The 20,954-nt window shown below is 50.8% G+C and overlaps 1 protein-coding gene across 1 annotated transcript; it reads right to left on the bottom strand.

Annotated features, from left to right (window-relative positions):
• Positions 1 to 600: 600 nt before the first annotated feature.
• On the bottom strand, positions 601 to 5,053 carry LOC127394971 (ubiquitin carboxyl-terminal hydrolase 42-like). Its single transcript, XM_051641325.1, has 9 exons — positions 4,867 to 5,053; positions 4,609 to 4,719; positions 4,431 to 4,533; positions 4,241 to 4,308; positions 4,019 to 4,089; positions 1,751 to 1,833; positions 1,396 to 1,507; positions 924 to 1,064; positions 601 to 705 (listed from the first exon to the last, which is right to left on the bottom strand). Exons 1-9 carry the CDS (start codon positions 5,051 to 5,053, stop codon positions 601 to 603), a joined length of 981 nt encoding a protein of 326 aa, XP_051497285.1.
• Between the last annotated feature and the right edge of the window lie 15,901 nt (positions 5,054 to 20,954).

The raw sequence follows: 20,954 nt of genomic DNA on the forward strand, positions 1-20,954 counted from the left end.
CCCCCAGTCAGACAATCTCCCAGCACCAGGAAGCACAAGATGTTTATGTCCACTTCTCCCATTGCTGGGTGTGGAGTCACCAAAGGGGACTCTCACAGGGCCTGTAGCTCCCCAGATGCTGTCAGAATAGAAAGCACAAAAGAAATCCCCTCTCTTTTCTGCACTGTCTTCACATCATCCATCAAAGCCCTCACCTACAGCCTAAGAGAACTTGAGGACTTGTTCAGGTCTTCTCTGAACACATGGATCTCACTGGGATCCAAACCAAGCCAAACCGATTGGAGCAGCTTCTAAGATGCTCCTTACTTGTGCCTTTAGAGATTTCTTGAGACCTCTGAGGTGGGCAGGTATTTTTTGGTGGTGTCTGCAGTCTCATTGCTTACAGAAGCTCTCAAGCACTGCACTTTTGTCTTCATCAACCCTGGGCCAAGGTGCAACTCACCACTGCAGCAAGTGAGAAACTGTTGGAGATGGTAGACCATGAAAGGAGAAAACTAGTTGGCCTGGGGTGAAACTGGTGCCACCATAAAACGAAAACTTTTTAAGGTTTTAATACATGTAAGTGTATTAAATACATTCAATACATGTTAATACTGGTTCTCACCTGACATAAAACAGCAAATAGGCCTGCTGCCCAAGAACGGTCTGGAGGTCACAACGTGTCACCAACGAATCATCCATCTTGTGCCACAGCCCATTGCTGGTCTGCAAAGAGAAGCATCGGTCTTGGGAGATGAACTGCATGGTTTCTCCACAAAAACACGGGCAGAAAACTACTGAACCAAGAGGACATCAAAACAGATGCAATCCAGCCCCCTCAGGAGATCTTCTTCCCCCAAACCTTGGCTGGCAGGAACAGTGCTGGGAAAGTTTGTCATCCCATGATACAGTTTTCCCTTCTTAGGGGAGAAGTTGCTCTTTACCTTGACATAGCAGAAATAGTGCCCTGCATCACAGCTCTCCCCCCTGTGCACCAGCACAGCGTACAGTGAGTAGAGGAGGGGTTCTCCAGCTGTCTGAGAAATGTAAGGCCAAAGATCCAGGTACTCAGGATACTCCACAACCTGCGGAGAGACCAAGAGGGCTCAGAAATGATCCTGAAATGCCATGTGCAACAGCCTGCCAACAGCAGGGCCCAGAGATGTAGAAATACATATTTGGGCTTCATGAACCCCTGGTTTTCCCTAAAGCAACAAGTCCCAGTTTGGGTGTCAGGACACCCTTCTCAGCCCAAGCAGCTCTGTCCGACATGAGTCCACGCTGGTCCTCCCATGGGAAGTCTCCTCTCCCCAGAAGGGTACAGGAACAACTTAACATGAACAGCCTGTGAGAGGGCATTCTGCTTTGTGAAATCTGCTCCAGGAAGGGACAGCTGCACTCCAGTTGTGTACACACCTTGCTGATCTTCCCACCATGGGAATCTCCACACCTCTTCAGGCACAAGGTGAGAACCTTGGGTGGGCAATGGACTGTGAACCTCTGAGAGGCAGCAACCATCTTGTCACAGCTGGAAGCCAAGCACAGAGCCAGGTGCTGAAATGGACCCTTGACATTTTTTCCCCAGAAATCCAGGCAAGCTTTCATGTCTCACACATCCCGAGGTTGTTTGAAGACTACTCAGATGCATGAGGCTCTCTTAAAAGAAGGCTGTGCCTCGTTATTGTGTGTGAAACCGATGGGAAGAGCTCAGCTCTGCTCGATGACCTGCAGAACCTTGACGCAGATCTAGTATGAACATGTCCACACGTACTGGCTGCACTTCAGGCAGTTTTCACCATCCAGCTGCTCAGCCTTCACAAAGTTCTCCAGAGCTTCAGTGACTGACGTGGCTGCCTGGAGGAGGGAGAGAGGACAGTGCTGAGCTGAGGGAAATGCTCTCACCCAACCACTTATAGAATCATATAGAATCACAGAACTATTCAGGTTGGAAAAGACCCTTGGGATCACCAAGTCCAACCATGTTCCCTAACAAGGTTTTCCCCTAAACCATATCCACCAACACAACATCCAAACTACCCTTAAACACATCCAGGGATGGTGACTCAACCACCTCCCTGGGAAGCCTATTCCAGTGTTTATCCATTCTTTCTGTGAATTTTTTTTTTCCTAATGTCCAGTCTAAATCTCCCCTGTTGCAGCTTGAAGCCGTTCTCTCTTGTACTGTCATTAATTACCTGTGAAAAGAGACCAGCACCAACCTCTCTACAATGACCTTTCAGGTAGACCTCAGATTGATCAGGTCTCCCCTCAGCCTCCTCTTTCTCGAACTAAACATTCCCAGCTCCTTCAAGTGTTCTTCAGAAGATTTGTTATCTAGGCCCTTCACCAGCTTTATTGCCCTCCTCTGTACTTGCTCCAGCACCTTGATATCTCTCTTGAATTGAGGTACCCAAAATTGGACACAATACTCCAGGTGTGGCCTCACCAGTGCTAGGAGGACAATTGCCTCTCTACTTCTGCTGTTTCTAATACAAGCCAGGATGCCATTGGCTTTCTTGGTCACCTGGGCACACTGCTGGCTCATATTCAGCTGTGTGTCAATTAGAACCCTTAGGTCCATTTCTGCCAGACACTTTCCAGCCACACTTCCCCAAGCTTGGAGTGTTGCCTGGGCTTGCTGTGGCCCAAGTGCAGGGCCCAGCACTTGACCTTGTTGAAGCCCAGACCATTGACATTAGCCTAACGATCCAATCTATCCAGGTCTCTCTGTAGAGCTTCCCTATCCTCAAGCAGATCAACACTCCTGCCTAGCTTGGTGTCATCCCAAACTTACTGATAATATACTCTATGTCCTTATTGAGATCATCAATAAAGATGTTAAACAGAAATGGTCCCAACACTGAGCCCTGAGGAACACCACTTGTGACCAGCCCCAGCTGGATTGGACTCCAGTGACCACCACTCTCTGGGCCCAACCGTCCAGCCAGTGCTTGGTCCAACAGATCGTTTGCTCATCCAGGCCATAAGCTGCCTGTTTTTTTATGAGAGTTCTATGGGGAACAGTGTCAAATGCTTTTTGGAGGTCCAGATGGAAAATATCCACAGCCTTTCCCTGATCCAATAGTCGGGTCATCAGATTATAAAAGGAGATCAGCTTCTTCAGACAGGACCTGCCTTTCGTAAACCCATGCTGACTGGGCCTGATCCCTGGGTTGTCCTCTATCCTTCTAATGACAGTCAAGATGATCTGCTCCATGTCCTTCCCTGGTACCAAAATCAGACTCACAGGTCTATAGTTTCCCAGATCCTCCTTTCTGCCTTTCGTGTAGATGGGTATTACATTTGCTGCCCTCCAGTCCATTGGGACCTCCCCAGTTAGCCAGGACTTCAGGTAAGTAATGGAAAGTGCCTTGGCGATCCCATCTGCCAACTCAGCACCCTTGATGTAACCCACCCAGTCTCATAGACTTGTGTGTGTAGTAGGTCTCTGGCCACTTCCTCTTTAATTGTGATGATGTCATTCTGCATCCCCTCCCTGTCTCCTAGATCATGTGGCTGTATATCCATGGAATATGGATATATATCCAGTATATCCATGGAATCCACTTCTCAGCAGGTGACCAGACAGCTCAGGTAAATGAGACTGAGCAAGACCCACCGTGACCCCACAAGCAGTTTCCAGGAGAGGACATTGTGCCAAACATTTTCCTCCTTTCCCAGAGCTCCCTCCCTGTGACACCACTTGGTTCAGATCCTGGTACTGGGCAGGGTCACCAAGAATGAAACCAGCACAACCCACCAGCCTGGGAGCCAGATGGGTGCTGAGGGAGCGCAAAGGGAAGAAGGATGGGAGGACATCAAGGATGAAGAGAGGATCAAGTGTCCTTGTCCAGCTCAAAGGAGCACCTGCAGGGAGATCCCTGCCATGGCCTCCACAGCAGGACACAGGCCATGCCACTTCGCACCCACCACCAAGCTCTCTGATGCTCCCAGGTTATGTTTTGAAGACAACTGTGTTTCTTCTGGGAAGCTACAGGGACACTGGGACATCCTGAAGCACAGTGACCAACCCTCTTACTTGTATATCCAGAAGGACATCCAGGAAGGGCTTGTGGTCATCATAAAACACATTGCAGCTCAAGCACGTGACTGGAAGGCAAATCAAAATGCTCAGGGGAAGTTGCCTTTGCTGGTTTCTGCTCCTCATACCTCCTATGCCAGTCACACCATCAGCTGCTTATCACAGGCAGGTAGGAGGGCACAGACAATTCCAAGGAGAGCAATAGTTGTGGCAAAATACCTCTGGATCTCAGGACACCCTCAAATATTTGATGGATGATGGTAGATGCTTGAGAAGAGACGTCCAAGCTGGAAAGAAATGCTGGAAATGTTGTGCCTGAAAGCCCTGGGCACAGGATTTCCCTGATGGGAGCACCTCAAGGAGTCCAAAGGGCTGTGGAACATGGAAAGGGACGTTTCCTTGTGCCTACTTGGTGCTTCCGCTCAGACAAGCTCTCTGCATGGCAGTGACAATGCAGCATAAGAACTCGTGGGCATCTCCCTGCCTGCCCAGCCTGAAATGGTCTCCTAAGCCTAAGGAAGAAGGAGTGAGTAGTTTTCTCCTACAAGAATGGGAGAAAACATCTCAAAGCACCTGAAACGACTTACGTGGGAGAACACTGATGACTTCCCAAGGCTCAATGGCGCTGCCTGAAGAATGCAGGACCTTCTTCACATGCGCTTCCATGATACACATCATGCAGAAACCTTGCTGGCCACCTGAAGAGGGAGGGAAGCTTCTCAGCTCAGCCCAACAGCCACAGCAATGGGAAACCTAATGAAGGCTGTGAAGTTCTAAGAAAAGTCTCCACTCCTCGCAAGCTGACAACAAGCCAGGCACTAGGAAATGTTCCCACAAGCACTCACAGGACTGGCTGTGCTCCCCAGAGAGCAAGTAGTTGGCCAGAGGCGGGGTGTATGTCAGGCACTGCAGGACGGCATTCAGGAAGCATGTGTTGCCCAGGTTGTGCAGTCCTGCTCCAGCTCCCTGTCTCTGCTGCCAATCCATGCTAATCTCCTCTGGGGGAAAGAGGATACTTTGTGGTGCAGCCATTCCCAGTGACTGCAGTGAAGTGACATTTGGTGAGACATGAGACTATTTGGTTGCAAACCAGCATATTTTAAAAGTCGAATTCTCTGCCTCCCTTCCTTCTGCATAGGTCAAGGTGGGCTTCTTGTCTCTCTGGGCTGAGCCCACCACCTGACACTGCACTGCCACCCCCCACTTACTCAGCCTGGATATGGCCAGAAGGATTAGCCAAGAGGAGCTCTATCCTGAAACAGAGCGTTAACCAAACTCTTGACTTCAAATAGTTAACTGCTTGTAAGTTAACTCAGCCAAAGGTTCCCGTGAGGAAGACTCAAGGATGAAGTAAATGACCCCCAAGAGACCCCAATGGACTTAACACTCAAGCAATAATGGGCTGACACTTACGTAAATGATTTCTCAGGAAACTAATGAATATGTAAACTGCTTCTTAGAAATATTACACATAATTAGGTATCAGCTGTGTATGTATCTCTCACCTTACCCTGTAAGGTGCGCACATTTTGGAGGAGCTATCCCCTGTGTGTCTGGTGCCATGAATAAAGAATACTGACTGAACAGTGCTTAGATTGTCAGGTGAACTTTCTCTGTTTCAACCCAGGAAACCTCTCTGGTCAGCCTAGAAAGGTTTAAGAGCTCAGCCTGCAACTTGGAAAGTTTAGTCCAGCCTACACTTTTAGCCCGGATCAACTTACTCCATGATCTGTCCTGGAAGTCCAATCAGAATTACCTTGGGAAGAGGAGGGAAAGTGAGAAGTGAGCAGGAAACAATCCATGGTCAGAACAAAGCAGGCGTGCAAGTAGCAAAGGAAGGAGCCGAGTTCACCCAAAGGCCAACTCAGTCCAACTTGCTGTGGTGGGTCCCAAGCACTGGCCAGGTGCCACCACAAGTGCCCTTTGTGTGGTCATGGGCTTGCCTGGCAACGTGTCCTCTCCAGCCCACCTTGCCACAGGGTTCACCCCTGCAGCCACTGGGCTCCCCAGGCAGGAAAGGGCTGTTGGTCCTGCAGAGCTCCCACCTCTGCCGAATTGACGGACTGAAACAGAGCATTAACTGAACTCTGACTTCAAATAGTTAACTGCTTGTAGGTTGCAAATCTTTCATTTGGGCCTACTGCTAATGAGTTGTAAAAGCCTTTTGTGTGAGCTTATCAGTAGTTTTAGGGAAGAAATACAAGGATCCTTGAAGAAGAAAGAAGCCATCAATTGTGACTAAGTATCAGGTAAGAGTCTAATGTCTATGGGTAGGAATAAGGGCCAACTGTTTAGAGTCTAAGGTTCAGCTTCTAGTATAAAACTACTAGATTAAAAGTCTAGGATTAAGTCTCTAGGGTCTAGGGTTTAGTATTTAGGGTTATAGGGTCTAGGGTCCAGTGTCTTGGGTCTAGTGGCTAGAGTTTAGTCTGTAGTCTTAAGGATCTAGACTTTAGCGTCTAGGATTGAGGGTCTATGGTCTGGAATTAAGCAGCCAGGGTCAAGGGTCTATGTTAAACAGTCTAAGGTCTATGGTGTAGGAATAAGGGCTAAGTGTTTAGAGTCAAGGGTTAAGCTTCTAGTGTAAAATGTCTAGTGTAAAAGGTCTAGGGTTAAGGCTCTAAGGTGTTGGGTGAAGTGTCTGTGGTCTAGTGGCTAGGCTTTAAGCTGTAGACTTAAGTATCTAGACTTTATCATCTAGGATTAAGGGTCTATGATCTGGAATGAAACATCCTGCGTCAAAGATCTACGGTAAAGATTTGAAGGTCTATGGTCTATGAATAGGGACCAAGAATTTAGAGTCTAGGGTTAAGCTTCTAGTGAAAAACATCTAGAGTAAAAGGTCTATGGTTCAGGCTCTAGGTTCTAGGGCTTAGTATCTAGGGGTAATGGTTTAGGGTCCAGTGTCTAGGGTCTAGTGCCTAGGGTTTAGCATGTAGGCTTAAGGGTCTCGAGTTTAATGTCTAGGGTTAAGTGTCTATGGTCTAGAGTTAAGCATCCAGGGTCAAGGGTCTAGGATAAAGATTCTAAGGTGTATGGTATAGGAATAAGGACCAAGAGTTTAGAGTGTAGGGTTAAGCTTGTAGTGTGAAATGTCTAGAGTAAAAGGTCTAGGATTAAGGCTCTAGGGTCTAGGATTTAGTATCTAGAGTTAAGGGTCTAGGGTGAAGTGTCTAGGGTTTAGTCTGTAGGGTTAAGGATCTAGACTTTAGCATCTAGGATTAAGGGTATATAGTCTGGAATTAAGCAGCCAAGTTCAAGGGTCTAGGGTTTAGTATGTAGTGGTAAGGGTCTAGGGTCAAGTGTCTATGGTCTAGTGTCTAGCGTTTAGGCTGCAGGATTAGGATCTAGAGTTTATCATCTAGGATTGAGGGTCTATAGTCTGGAATTAAGCGTCCCGGTTCAAGGATCTAGTGTAAAGATTCTAAGGTCTACGATCTAGGAATAAGGGCCAGAATTTAGAGTGTAGGATTAAGCTTCTAGTGCAAAAGGTCTAGCAAAAACGGTCTAGAGTTAAGGGTCTAGGTTTTACTATCTAGCAGCAAGGGTCTAGGGTCAAGTGTCTAAGGGGCTGGCATTTAGGCTGTAGGCTTAAGGGTCTAGAGTTTAGCATCTAGGGTCTGGAGTTCAGTGTCCAGGGTAGAGGGTCAAGGCTCTAGGGTAAATGGTCTAATATCTATGGTGTAGGAATAAGGGCTAAGTGTTTAGAGTCAAGGGTTAAGCTTCTAGTGTAAAATGTCAAGCGTAAAAGTCTAGGGTTAAGGCTCTAGGGTCTAGGGGTTAGCATCATGTTGTAAGGGTCTAGGGTCGTGTCTGTGGTGTAGTGGATAGGTTTTAGGCTGTAGGCTTAAGTACCTAGACTTTATCATCTAGGGTTAAGGGTCTATGGTCTGTAATGGAGCGTCCAGCATCAAGGATCTAGGGTAAAGTTTTGAAGGTCTACGGTCTAGGAATAAGGACCAAGCATTTAGAGTCTAGGGTTAAGCTTCTAGTGAAAAACATCTAGAGTAAAAGGTCTTGGGTTAAGTCTCGAGGGTCTGGGGTTTTGTATCATGTTGTAAGGGTCTACATTCCAGTGTCTGTAGTCTAGTGCTAGGATTTAGTCTGTAGGCTTAAGGATCTAGAGGTTAGCATCTTGGATTAAGGGTCTATGGTCTGGAATGAAGCGTCCAGCGTCAAGGATCTAGGGTAAAGATTTGAAGGTCTACGGTCTATGAATAAGGACCAAGCGTTTAGAGTCTAGGGTTAAGCTTCTTATGTAAAACGTCAAGAGAAAAAGGTCTTGGGTTAAGGCTCTAGGGTTTAGTATCTAGAGTTAAAGGTCTAGGGTTCAATGTCTAGTGTCTAGTATGCAGGTTTTATGTTGTAGGCTTAAGGATCTAGAATTACATGTCTAGGGTTTGGAGTTCAGGGCCCAGGATTAAAGGTCTAGAGACTAGAGCCTAAAGTCCAGTTTCTGTGGTCCAGGGTCCAGTGTCTAGGGTCCAGTTTCTAGGGTTTAGGCTGTAGGCTTAAGGGTCTATAGTTAAGGGTCTAGGGTCTGGAGTTAAGTGCCCAGGGTCAAGTGTCTCAGGTTTAGTATCTAGGGTCTAGTGTCTACGGACTCCTGTCTAGGTTTTAGGCTGTAGGCTTAAGAGTCTAGAAGTACAGGTCTAGGGTTTGGAGTTCAGTGCGCAGGATTAAGGGTCTAGGCAGCAGAGTCGAGGGTCCAGTGTCTGTGGTCTAGGGTCCAGTTTCTAGGGTTTAGGCTGTAGACTTAAGGGTCTATAGATACGGGTCTAGGGTCTAGCGTTAAACTCCCTGTGTCAGGGGTCTAGGGTTTAGTATCTACGATCCATTGTCTAGGGTCTAGGCTGTAAGCTTAAGGGTGTAGGGTCTGGAGTTAAGAGCCCATGGTTAAGTGTCTAAGGTTTAGTATCTAGGGTCTAGTGTCTACAGACTGTTGCCTAGGTTTTAGGCTGTAGGCTTAAGGATCTAGAACTACAGGTCTAGTGTCTGGAGTTCAGTGCCCAGGATTAAGAGTCTAGGGACCAAAGTCGAGGGTCCAGTGTCTGTGGTCTAGGGTCCAGTTTCTAGGGTTTAGGCTGTAGGCTTAAGGGTTTAGAGTTATGGGTTTAGGGTCTGGAATTAAGTGCCCAAGATTAAGACTCTAGCATCTAGAGTCCAGTGTCTACGGTCTAGTATGTATGTTGCACTGTCTAGGGTGTATGCTGTGGAATTAAGGGTCTGAAGTTAATTAAGCAGGGTCAAGGGTCTAGGGTCTAGTGTCTAGGCTTTTGACTGGAGGCTTGGGGTCTAGATTTTTAGGTCTACGGGCTGGAGTTAAGTGCCCAGGGACAAAGGTTTAGGGTCTAGGGTTTAGTATCTAGGATTAAGGGTCTAGGCTGTAGGCTTAAGGGTCTGGAGTTACGGGTCTAGGGTCTGGAATTAAGTGCCCAGGGACAAGGCTCTAGGGTCTGGTATTGGTATCTAGGGTTTAGTACCTAAGTTAAGGGTCTGGTTTCTAAGGTTTAGGCTGTAGGCTTAAGGGTCTAGAGTTACGGGTCTAGGGTCTGGAATTAAGTGCCCAGGATGAAGCGTCTAGAGACCAGAGTCTAGGGTCCAGTGTCTGTGGTCTAGGGTCCAGTTTCTAGGGTTTAGGCTGTAGGCTTAAGGGTCTAGAGTTACAGGTCGAGGGTCTGGACTTGAGTGCCCATCGTTAACGCTCTAGGGTCTATGTTTAGGATCTAGGTTTAAGGGTCTCGGGTCTAGTGTCTAAGGTTTAGGCTGTAAGCTTAAGGGTGTAGGGTCTGGAGTTAAGTGCCCAAGATTAAGGCTCTAGGGTCTAGGGTCCAGTGTCTACGGTCTAGTATGTATGTTGCACTGTCTAGGGTGTATGCTGTGGAATTAAGGGTCTGGAGTTAATTAAGCAGGGTCAAGGGTCTAGTGTCTATGGTTTGGTGTCTAGGCTTTTGACTGGAGGCTTAGGGTCTAGATTTTTAGGTCTACGGCCTGGAGTTAAGTGCCCAGGGACAAGGGTTTAGTATCTAGGGTTAAGGGTCTAGGGTTTAGGCTGTAGGCTTAAGGGTCTAGAGTTACAGGTCAAGGGTCTGGACTTGAGTGCCCATCATTAAGGCTCTCTGGCTGGCCCTGATCTCCTGCCTGCCCTGCACTTGCCATGAGAGCTCCCCAGGATGAGCCTCTCCGTGATCTTCCCTGGTCATCCTGAGATCAGGATGACAGGCCTAGAGTTCCCAAGATCCTCCTTCTGGCCCTTCCTGTAGATGGGGTCACATTAGCCACCCTCCAGTCACCTGGGACCTAGATGTATACACCCATCACCTGGAACCCCTGGAAAAGAATGTGAAATCCATCCTAGCAGGCAGGAGGAAATCAGACTGACTGGACTCAGGCAGATCCCAGTTGGGATCCCAATCAGCAAACAGAGAGAAACCATTGCCAAGCAATGGTTAGAGATTTGATAAATGCAATTAGAGCTCACAAGGAAAAAGTACAGGAATGTAAACAGAAGCCAGGTGATCACCCCAGTGATTCCTGTTGAAGACTAAAACAAGCTTTGTTAAAATATGGAGGGATGAGCCTTCGAAATACTAACAAAGCATCATTGGCTGTCGGTGTATTTGTGGATCAGGCAGACCCAGACGTCTAGAAAAGTGCAGTCAGACGAGCTCAGATGTGGGGCTGCTGAAGTCAGCACAGCCTGTGTGGATAAAAACAAAGGGGAGTGCTCCCCAGCATGAAAACACTATCCCCTCTGTCCTGGGTTAGTGGTCAGGGTGAACCACAAGCCAGAGGACAGAACTGCTCTCTGTCACCCTCCTGAGAGAAGAGAAAAGGAGAAAAAGGAAGAGAGACTGAAAGGCTGGAAATTCAAACTGGAACAGGTTTACTGCAACAGGGAAAGGGGAGTCACACATCGGGGGAGGAACAGATCTAGAAACTTAATACAGGTATATACAGAACAGATCTTGATGATCACAGGAGCAGGGGGTGATGGTCCCTTGTGGCAAGGCTGCCTCAGGAGAGAGGTCCATGGCTCTTCACAGCATCCATATTTGTAGAATGCAACTCCATTGGAAGAAGCTCCAGGATGGGCAGTTTCAAGTCCAGCAGAGGCTGGGGAGAAAAGAGACAAGATTCCTGGTGTTACTTTGGCAGAAGACAGGGGCAAATAGGTCCCTGGAAAAACATGAGGGACAACTGGAGAGGCTACAATCCAGAAAGAGATTCAAGAACTCCCAAGGAAACATCACAAGGAAAGGGCTGGGAACAAACACATTTTTCCCACATTTGCTTGTCAGCTCAAAACGTTCACGGATGCAACGCAACAGCTTTGTGTGCACTCACACCTGTGGAAAGAGCCCTGGAGCTGGAGCATCCAGCTGATTAAAAGCATCCAGGAACAGAAGGAAAGTGTTTCGGGGGCTGCCTGCTCCAAACTAGCACCGGTCCCTGCCAAGCGGGGACTCTGGAGGAACAACCATGGAGCAGGGGCACCTGCTCTGGGGACATCTGGCCTCAGATCAGAGCAGGTTCGATGCTGTGTGATACAAGCCTTTGACTCCTTGATGTTTGCCTGAACACTCTTTTGTCACTGATTCTTCTCTCTTGACTCAGAACAGGCTGCACCGCATGAGCTACAAACACCAGCCATGACTGAGAGACAGCAAAATCAAGAGCAAACAGCAGAGAGTGTGTCTGTCATGGGCTGGTGCTGAAAGCAACCATGGTCATGGGAGGAGAAGTGATGGCTGGAGTCTAGAGAAATCTGTCCCAGGGCTCCTTTCATGTTTGTGACTGAGGACTAACTCTAGTGAAAGATGCCTTCAGCCTCAGCCAAGCGTACCTGTCTGCAGGAAATGGGGCACTTTTCTTTGCCCTGGCTTCTTCTTCAGGCAACTGCAAAACACGCTGCACAATATTTGGCAAGCAGGAAGTTTTCACCGTTGAGGCTGATCTGGAAACTGAGCAGAAAAACCCTGTGCTGAGCCTGGGCAGTTGACAGCTTTCAAGCCGTGGTTTCCAAGAGCTGGGAGCACACATCTTTTCCCTTACAAACGCCCCTGACATTCTGTGCTACGACATCTCTCCAGCAGGACACCTGTCCAGCAGGACACCTCTCTGGGATCAGCAGGTGCCCCAGGGCTGTGTGCCCCTCCCTGGCCCTCCCTGCCCCCCAGGGTGACAAGCCCTGCCGAGCCCTGGCACGTGGCAGGGGGTCTGTGTGCCCTGGGAGCCACAGCCTGGGCCTGGGCACCCCTGGATCTGCCCCTTTCCAGCACAGGGATTTTCCTTCAGTTCATCCATTTCTCACCTCTCTTGAGTTTCTCTCACTGTGAATTTTAATTGTAATCAGAAGAAAAGTCTCTATTTAACACCCATGTTGCGGTTTTTGTTCAAGTTATATTGTTACTGTACATGTTTTGTTATTATATTTCATTATGCTACATTTTATTATTGATGTTATATGTTGTATAATTGCACTTGTGCACCATCACTTTTTACACTCTTTTGCTTTTTAAGTGCCTTAAAATACTATTGTATTTTTTTAAACTATACTTCTATTGTGTATGTTTTGTTACTGTTATATTTCATTATGCTACATTTTGTTATTTATATGTTGTATAACTGCACTCATGCACCATCACTTTTTACACTCTTTTGTTTAAGCGCCTTAATACACAATTAAACATTAACAGCATTAAAAAAAACCTTTTGTCATTTTATAATTGCATTTCTGTTATCACTTTTAAAACTGCATTTGTGTAACATGACTGTTAAAAAAGAGACTTTCTCTGATTAGAATTTAAATTCACAGTGAGAGAAACTCAAGAGAGGTGAGAAATGAACCCTCAAGGATGAACTGAAGGGAAATCCCTGGGCTGGGAAGGGGCAGATCCAGGGGTGCCCAAGCCCAGGCTGTGGCTCCCGGGGCACACAGACCCCCTGCCACGTGCCAGGGCTCTGCAGGGCTTGTCACCCCGGGGGGCAGTAAGGGCCAGGGAGGGGGACACAGCCCTGGGGCAGCTGCTGATCCCGGAGAGGCGTCCCGCCGCAGAGGCGTCCTGCTGGAGAGGCGTCCCTTCCTTCTTCAGAAATGACTGAAGAATCCCGGTTCCTGCCAGACCTTCAATTAAACAGAGAATAGACAATTAATATTATTGTCATATTAAACTTCTAAGTCTAGAAAAATCTGTCCCAGGGCTTCTTTCATGTTTGTGACGGAGGACTAACTCTAGTGAAAGATGCCTTCAGCCTCAGCCAAGTCTGCAGGAAATGGGGCGCTTTTCCTTGCCCTGGCTTCTTCTTCAGGCAACTGCAAAACACGCTGCACAATATTTGGTGAGCAGGAAGTTTTCACTGTCAAGGCTAAACTGGAAACTGAGCAGAAAAACCCTGTGCTGAGCATGGGCAGTTGACCGTTTTCAAGCCATGATTTCTAAGAGCTGGGAGCACTCACCTTTTCCTTTACAAACACCCCTGACATAATGACCCATTACCTCAGTCAAGGTCTTCCGAGAATACTTCATCCTGCACAACCTAGAACTAAACACAGAATAGACAATATTATCCTCATAGTAAACTTCTAAACCAAGCTTTAAATCCACACTAAAATGTGATAACATCTAAACATCTCATCCCAAATGGAGACACCTGGCTTTGGGGTTTGATTTGAATGAAGAGAAGCTCTTGGCCAGCCAGGCTGTAGCTCTCCCTGCTGAGCCACATCAACTGCAGCACAAACCCACCTGCAACTCACTCTCACTCTCACTCCCCTCTCCCCTTTCACTCCCCCCTTTCCCCCTTTCACTCCCCCCATCCTCTCTCCCTTTCACTCCCCCCAACCTCACCCCCTCCCTCTCCCCCCCCCGGCCCGCCCCGCCCCTCCCCCCCCCCGCTCACCCCGCAGCACCCCCCGCCCCCCAGCCCCTCCCCCCAGGACTGAGCGCGCGCTGCGGCCCCGCTCGGGAGCCCCTCGGGCGTCCCGCCCCCCGCCGCCCTCCAGCCAATGGGCGAGCCGCTCCCCTCAGCGCCTCTGGCCAATCAGCGCTCGCCGAAGCTCCTCCGGCGGGTTCTGCTCCGGGCCCGGGAGCGGCGGCCGCGGGGAGGGCGCGAAGCGGCGGCGGGAGGGGAAGGGGCGGCCGGGGGACGTGGGGCCTGTGGGGGGGCTGGGGGGAGCGGGGGAGCCGGGCGGGGGCGGCCGCAGGAGATGGTGGCTCTGGGCACCCGGCAGCTGGCGCGGGGGGGCAGCTGTGCCAGAGCTCCGGAGGGAGCCAGGGAGCCTTGTCCAGGAAGACGCGCTGGTGTCCCCAAGGGTGACCCAGCGAGCGGAGCAGGACAGAGGAGAGAGGTGAGCAGGGAGGGAGAGGGCTCAGCCGGGGAGCCTGGGAGGTGGCGGGGGCTGCTGTGGGACCTGCCCTGTCCTGCCCCTGCCGGGCAGGAGGCTGAGGAGCTGACGCCTCGAGTGTCTCTCTCTTCCTCGGCCGGGCACAGAAGGCAGCAGCAGGACAAGGAGCTGCTGGGCTGATGGACCCGGAGCTGCTGGAGCTGCCCCTCGGGGTCAAGGTCCCTGTGCTGCCCAGCTCCAGGGCTGTGTTCCACAGGGCAACGCTGGGGAAAAGGTGAAGGAAGCAGCAAGGGGTGGAAAAGCTCTTTTCTGTGAGCGGGTCTCCTCAGAGGAGTCCTTGTGGGCAGCTGCTCTGCAGCGGGAGCTGCAGCCCTTCAGTGGGGCAGGGCTGGGCAGTGGAGGGGAGCTCCTGGCTCCCTGCTGCGCTGCTCCCTGCTGCTCTCGCTGCCCCTTCACACTCTGGAATGTCTCTCTTCCAGCTTCACCAGCCCCCCAGCTATTTCGATCTGGGAGATCCCTACAGCCGGCGGTTGGGCACGGAGCACAACAGCCTGCGTGACCCCCATCTGCAGGGGGACCACAGCCGCAAAGACAACCTGCAGAGGCTGAAGAGGGAGGGATTTGTCACCCGCGATGGCAAAAGTAGGTTTGGAGGCCGTGGGGCTGATCCAGAGGGTTCCCGAGTGCAGAGGGAGGGAGTGTGTGTGGAGGAGCAGCTCCTGCCTCCCTCCCTGCCTCCCGCTGGGTCGGGGCTGTGTCGGGAAGGCAGCCTGCGTGGCTGGCTTGGCAGGGCTGGGGTGATTCTCCCCTTGTCTCCCCACAGGTGGTCTGCACTCTGAAGCAGTTCAATGAGTACAGGCAGTACCTGACCACGCTAAGCAGGAGGCAGAGAAGATGTCCCGGCAAGGGGAGGTGGGCAAAGCGGGGTGTTGGCAGCAGCTGCCAGCGGCACGGGGCTGAGGGCTGGGGCTGCACCGGCTGCGTCTCGGGGAGGGAGTCTGGGCTGGGCACAGCGGGCAGGAAGGTGCTGGGCAAGCAGGCCAGTCCTGCGGGAAGCCCTTCTCTTCTGCCCCGTGGCCTGGCTGCAGCAGAGCGCTGGCCGGGCTGCGCCTGGAGCCTCGGCACGCAGGGCCCGGAGCGCCTGGGCAGGCCCCAGGGAGCCACAACCTGCTGTCACCTTGCAGGAAAGGCTTCAGCAACACCTGGCCCAGGGGAAGGCTGCCCCCAAGGCGCCGATATCTGCCAACACTTCTCGCCTGGTAAAGAAAGAGCTGAAGCCTGAGAAGCCATCTTGCCCCCCTGCACCCAAGAGCAGCAAGAGCTCCCAGAAACCAGAGCGGTGCAGAAGAGGGAAAGGAGCTTTGGACAAGGGCCAACCTCAGCTGGGACAGGAAGGTGCTGAGCTGCCCAGGGGGGTCAGTCGTGATGCTGACTCCAAGAAGCCAGACCTGGTTGCTGCCAGCACGTCCAGAGCTGCCTTTGAACAGCAAAGGCCAAGAGAGGCCCAGCTTGAAGAGATGGCCAAGGCTGTGGTGTGGGACGTGTTGGAGAGGGTGAAGGCTCCTTGGAACCTGCTTGGCTACGTTTTAAGGAGGGCTGCTGTGGCCATCAGGTGGGGGCTGTGTGGCAGGGCAGGAGGAGCAGAACCTTCACAGACTTCTCATGCAGATGGGCGGCAGGCAATTGGTGGGGTGGCCAGAGAGCTTGTAGCCACAGTGTTGGACAGCCTGGGGAAGTATTTGGCATCCAGCATGTTCCCAGGAGCCAGGCAGAAGGAGCAGCCGGTTGCCAGAGGAGGCACCCAGGCAGGAAAATCCAAGGAAGGCAAATGGGGGCAAGCTGAACCAGCAGCTTCAGACAGAGCATCTTCCCAGGCTTCCCTTGACACACTCACCAGGGAAGTTGTTGAGAACGTTTGCTGCGCCTTGGACTCCTTTTTAGCTTCTCAGCTGGAATGGGACTCGAGCTGCGTCACCTACTGTGAAATCCTGGAGCTTCCCAGAGGAAGTCTCTTCAGCAGACAGGTGCAGCCATCCCAGGTGCCTTTCTCCAGGCAAGAAGGAAGAGGATTCCCCAGGGCATCTGAAGAGCAAGGCCGGGAAGCAAGCAAGGGAGTCAAGCTGCCTGTGTTACGCCAACAGCCAAGTGCAGGCGCTGCCCATGTCTCGCAGCTGAGGCCCAGGGATGCCAGGGAGAGCCTCCCAAGTGCTGTCAGCAGGGTTCAGCAGCGCCCTGCAGCACGGACTGGCCAGGCCAGAGCCTTTCTCCCGGAGATTCCTGGAGCAGCAGAGGCAAAGTCTGAGGGAGGAAGGCAGCCAAAGCCAGCAGCAGCCTCGGACCAGGGTTCGCCTCTCAGGACCATGGCAAGATGGATTGTTGAGTACACATTAAAGCGGATCTGTCAGCCTGGGCCTCCACCAACCCCCAAAGAGCCTTCAGGAAGGCCTGTTCCAAGAGCACCCACCCCATGGAACCGGCAGGAGAGACGGGACACTGAGACCAGCCTCCTCTCCATGTGCCCTGGGTTTTCCAGGCAGCCTGTCCCTCCGGCGGCTCCGAAGCCCCCTGCCCAGGCAGGAGCACGGCGCAGGGGGCTGCTGCCTTGAGCTTCTTCATGGCCAGCCCAGGCAGCACTTGTCAGAAAAGTGTGTGAGCTGGGGGGGCTGGGACCATGTGCTGGGTTGGCATGTGGCAGGAGAGGTGTGGAACCCCTGGGCAGCTCCACTGGGCAGCAAACATGGACTTGACACCGTCATGCTTGCAATAAAGAGTTTGTCCCCACAGGCTTGTGCCTCCTTCCTCCAAGACAGGCCCTCCTGTGTTGGGCATTTCCCAGCACTCGTGTCTTGGCCGAGCAGTTGCCGTTTGTGACCCACTGTTGCAGAATGGCTTGAGCAGCAGGGCCATGGGCCCCTGCTATCTCCTCGAGAGGCCTTGAGAGTGTGGCACAAACAGCAGCTGTACAAGCAATCTCTTTTTTTAGCCTAACACAAGTATAAACAATCTCTGTTAGCTTAAACTAACTCAAGGACAAGGTAGAGAAGTAGAATGATAGAAAACAAGGAAGAACCCTGGAACTCAGATGTGTGTTATTATCCAGTAAAATCACTGCAAGTAGTTGCCGTCCAGTGAAATCACTACAAGTAGTTACTATCCAATGAATTCACTATGCGTGGTTACTATCCAATGAATTCACTACATGTAGGTTTGGAAAAGGGTATAAAAGTAACACTGTGTATTCAATAAATCGAAGCTTGCTTTATCAATCACATTGATTCTGAACTGCTTGCTTCCCTCACCGTCGGCAACCCACGAATGACCTGGCATGGAGGGCAAGAAGGCCCTGCTGCCAGAAGGGGTTACACTGGCTGGAAGCAGGGATGCCTGGACTCCCTGCAAGGGAATGTATTTTCCCGGGGAATGAGAGAAGGAACAGCTTGCACAGTGTCCTTGAGCCCTCCTGGAAAGAGAGGAAGGAGCAGCAGTGGCAGGTGTCCCTGCAGCAGGCAGCTGGAGGGGCAGTCCAGCCCTGGGACACAGGGAACAGGTGCCATTGTGAGCAGAATCTCCTCCCCTCTCCCTTCCAAGGCCTTCCCGCATGCACTGCTGTGTGTCGGAGCCTGTGGCCGTGGATCAAGCTCAGGCCTCAACTCCCTCAGCCCCTCTCTGTCCCAGGACATTTCCAGCCCTCTCTTATAGATAAGAAATCACTGTTCAAGTAAAGTACCTCTGTTCAAATTAGCCAATTAGCACTGGCCAGGGACATGCTCTGTCAGAGGCATCTTTAACCTGTTGTCTCTTTTTTCTGTCAGTTATCAAAACCCTTATGTTCTTTTCTTGCTGTGGACTTACCTGCTAGAGCAAGGGGCCTGTTCCAGTCTGTCCTTGGCTGAATCAGCTAAAAGAGGCCACTCTTGCTTTGCTGGCTTGAAAGGCATTTTGTTTAGTCTTCTGTGGGGCAGAGAAGATGGACTGTTCCCCACAATGCCTTGTAAGGTGCACCAAACAAGGAGCACCGTGCCTGAACTGGGTCACCAAGTGGCAGAGAAAGCTGCAAAGCAGGCTGCAGAAAAAGGCGCCCTAGCCCTGACTCCTGAGAAGGAAATTGTTTTGCCAGATGTACCACCAAAGGATGATGGAAAAGATAGCAAGCTGATAGCTAAGCTACAGGGCAACGAGCGGGCAAAGGGGTGGGCTGTTACGCCCACCCGTTCTCTTTGGTGAGGGGAATTGCTAAGAGAAGGTAAGAAGGGACGTTGGGGAACAGAGAAGGTAGCGGAACGCGTTCAGAAAGTGGTGATGAGAAGAGCCGTGACAGGTCTTGTCTGGCCCATCACAGAAAGTGTGAAATCTGCCATAGAAACAACCCAGATGCTAGGAATAAACTGCTGTTTGGGGGTGACCAAGGGGGAAACTCTCCTGGAGATCACTGGCAAATAGATGCCAGTGAACTTCCTAGAAAAGGGGGGGTATCGATGGGTTTATTTTGGTTTCAGTCGATACTTTTACGGGCTGGCCTAAAGCTTTCCTCGTCTCACCAACAAGGCAAGACAGACAGTTAAAATGATGCTAACAGAACCTGTGATTTGGTGTATCTTTGGGGATGCCATCAGGTAACGGGCCTCACTTTCTGGCTGGAATTGTGAAACAGCTGAGCAAAGCTTTTTCCATAGTCTGGGAATACCACACCCCTTACCGACTGCAGTGCAGCGGTCAAGTGCAGCAAATGAATTACACCCTGAAACAGCAGCTTGAGAAATGTTGTCAGGAAGCGTCTATGACTTGGGTAACTAGCTGCACAAGTCCTAAAGACCTGAGAAACGTTACAGGGGGAGACATGGCTGGTCAGCATTGTCATGAGCCCCATGGTGGAGTTGGGACTGAGTCCATGAGCCTCAGGCACTGATGGGGGGTTGAAAAAAAAACCAGCAAGAAGTCAAAGTCATCACCAAACCCAAGGTGCCTTGAAGCACTAATGAGTCTCAGTGAGGGACAGGACTAACAAAGCCTCCCGGGGACTCGTTAGAGCAGATCATTGGAGGCTGTGACCCTCTGCAAGGGCCTCTGATGCCAAGATTTATTCTTTTATTTTAGCTTTTCTTTTCTAATGAAGCAGTGAGGCCAAACTCTGAGCCCCAGGCAGGGGGGTGCAGATCCCACCCATCACCTGTGGGTCAGGACTCTTCCTGGGGGGGTGGGAAGATGAGCAACATCAGCTGTAGGAAAACTGTGCAACACCTCCCAGCTGCCCCGAGAAGGGGCGAGGAGCAACCAAGTGCAGAGCTGGAAAATACAGGTTTGCCTGCTGGTGGTGACACAATGACCATTGCTGCAGTCATCTTCTCAGGTGCAGGCTGTCCAGGCAAATGCTGTTTCCTTTCCTCTCCTGCTTTCTCCTTTGTTCATTCAGATATGTCTCACCTAGGCCTCTGCTTGGAGCAGCAGGGTGTTAGAAGCTCACCTGTCTTTCAGGAGCCTGATTGTCTCTTTAGCCACCTCTTTAATTACCATCACAACTCTCATTTTTCTGCCTGTCCCTCTAAACCATTTCTGATCAGATTCTCCCTTGCAGAGAGGCAGCCCCATCACAGGCAGCTTGTACTTAGCACATGGGGACCCTGTGGTTTATTGCTTGTGAAAATGGACATGCTTGAAATGTCTTCCCTTGCCAAGAGGAAACCCCTGCTGTGTCTGTGCAGCCACTTCCCACAGGAGAGCAGGTGGGAGGTGGTGCAGAGGAGCTGAACATCCAGCTGCAGAGATCATTGGAGCATTCTGATGCAAGGAGCAGGGATGAAAACCCCAGGTGGCCAATGTCAGAAGTGGGGAGGCTGGGGAGGTGAGGAGCAAAGGTCTCCACACAGTGTCAGACCTCAAGGGGCTGCACCTCTCAGCTGTCCAGACCTTCAGAGAAGACACCAGGGTTCAATATCACTTGGAGAATGTTGCTCTCCCCTCTAAGCTGAGAAGTCATAGAAGAGAACTTTTAAAATAAAGAAAACCAAACCAGTTTCATTGGGCACAGTATGAAACGTTCCTCTTTAACTACAGTGTGGAAACACTCCAATTAGCTGCACAAGTCTTGAAGATGTGACGATAATGACAGGAAGAGCCAGAGCTTTTTAGGGCTCTGTGTATTTTAATGAGCCCCAGGGTGTCTTTGGTGCTGAGTCCATGAACCTCAAGTGCTGAGAGATGAATGAAAGGCTCAAGAAGCCAGAAGCAAAACTGAAAGTACCTTGAAGTCTTGATTGGCCCCTCTGAGAGCCTCCCCAGGGACTCGTTAGAGCAGATAATTGAAGGGCCTCTACAAAACTGCAACAGCAACAACAACAAAAGCTTGTGAATTATATGAACCTCAGATATTGAGAGAAGAATGAACAAACTGCTTGTGAAGTCAAAGTGAGAAGGAAAAAAAGAGGTACCTTAAAGCATTAATGGGTCCCACTGAGCCTGACAGAGCCTTCCCAGGGCCTCGTTAGAGCAGATCATGGGAGGCCATGAGTGCAGGGAGGCAAAGGCCCTGGGCAGGTGCCTGTCCTGCTGAGAAACCCTTTGCTTTGTTGGATGGAGCAGAAAGGCCAA

This window comes from Apus apus, chromosome 27, assembly GCF_020740795.1.
Source record: "Apus apus isolate bApuApu2 chromosome 27, bApuApu2.pri.cur, whole genome shotgun sequence".
Lineage (NCBI taxonomy): Eukaryota > Metazoa > Chordata > Aves > Apodiformes > Apodidae > Apus > Apus apus.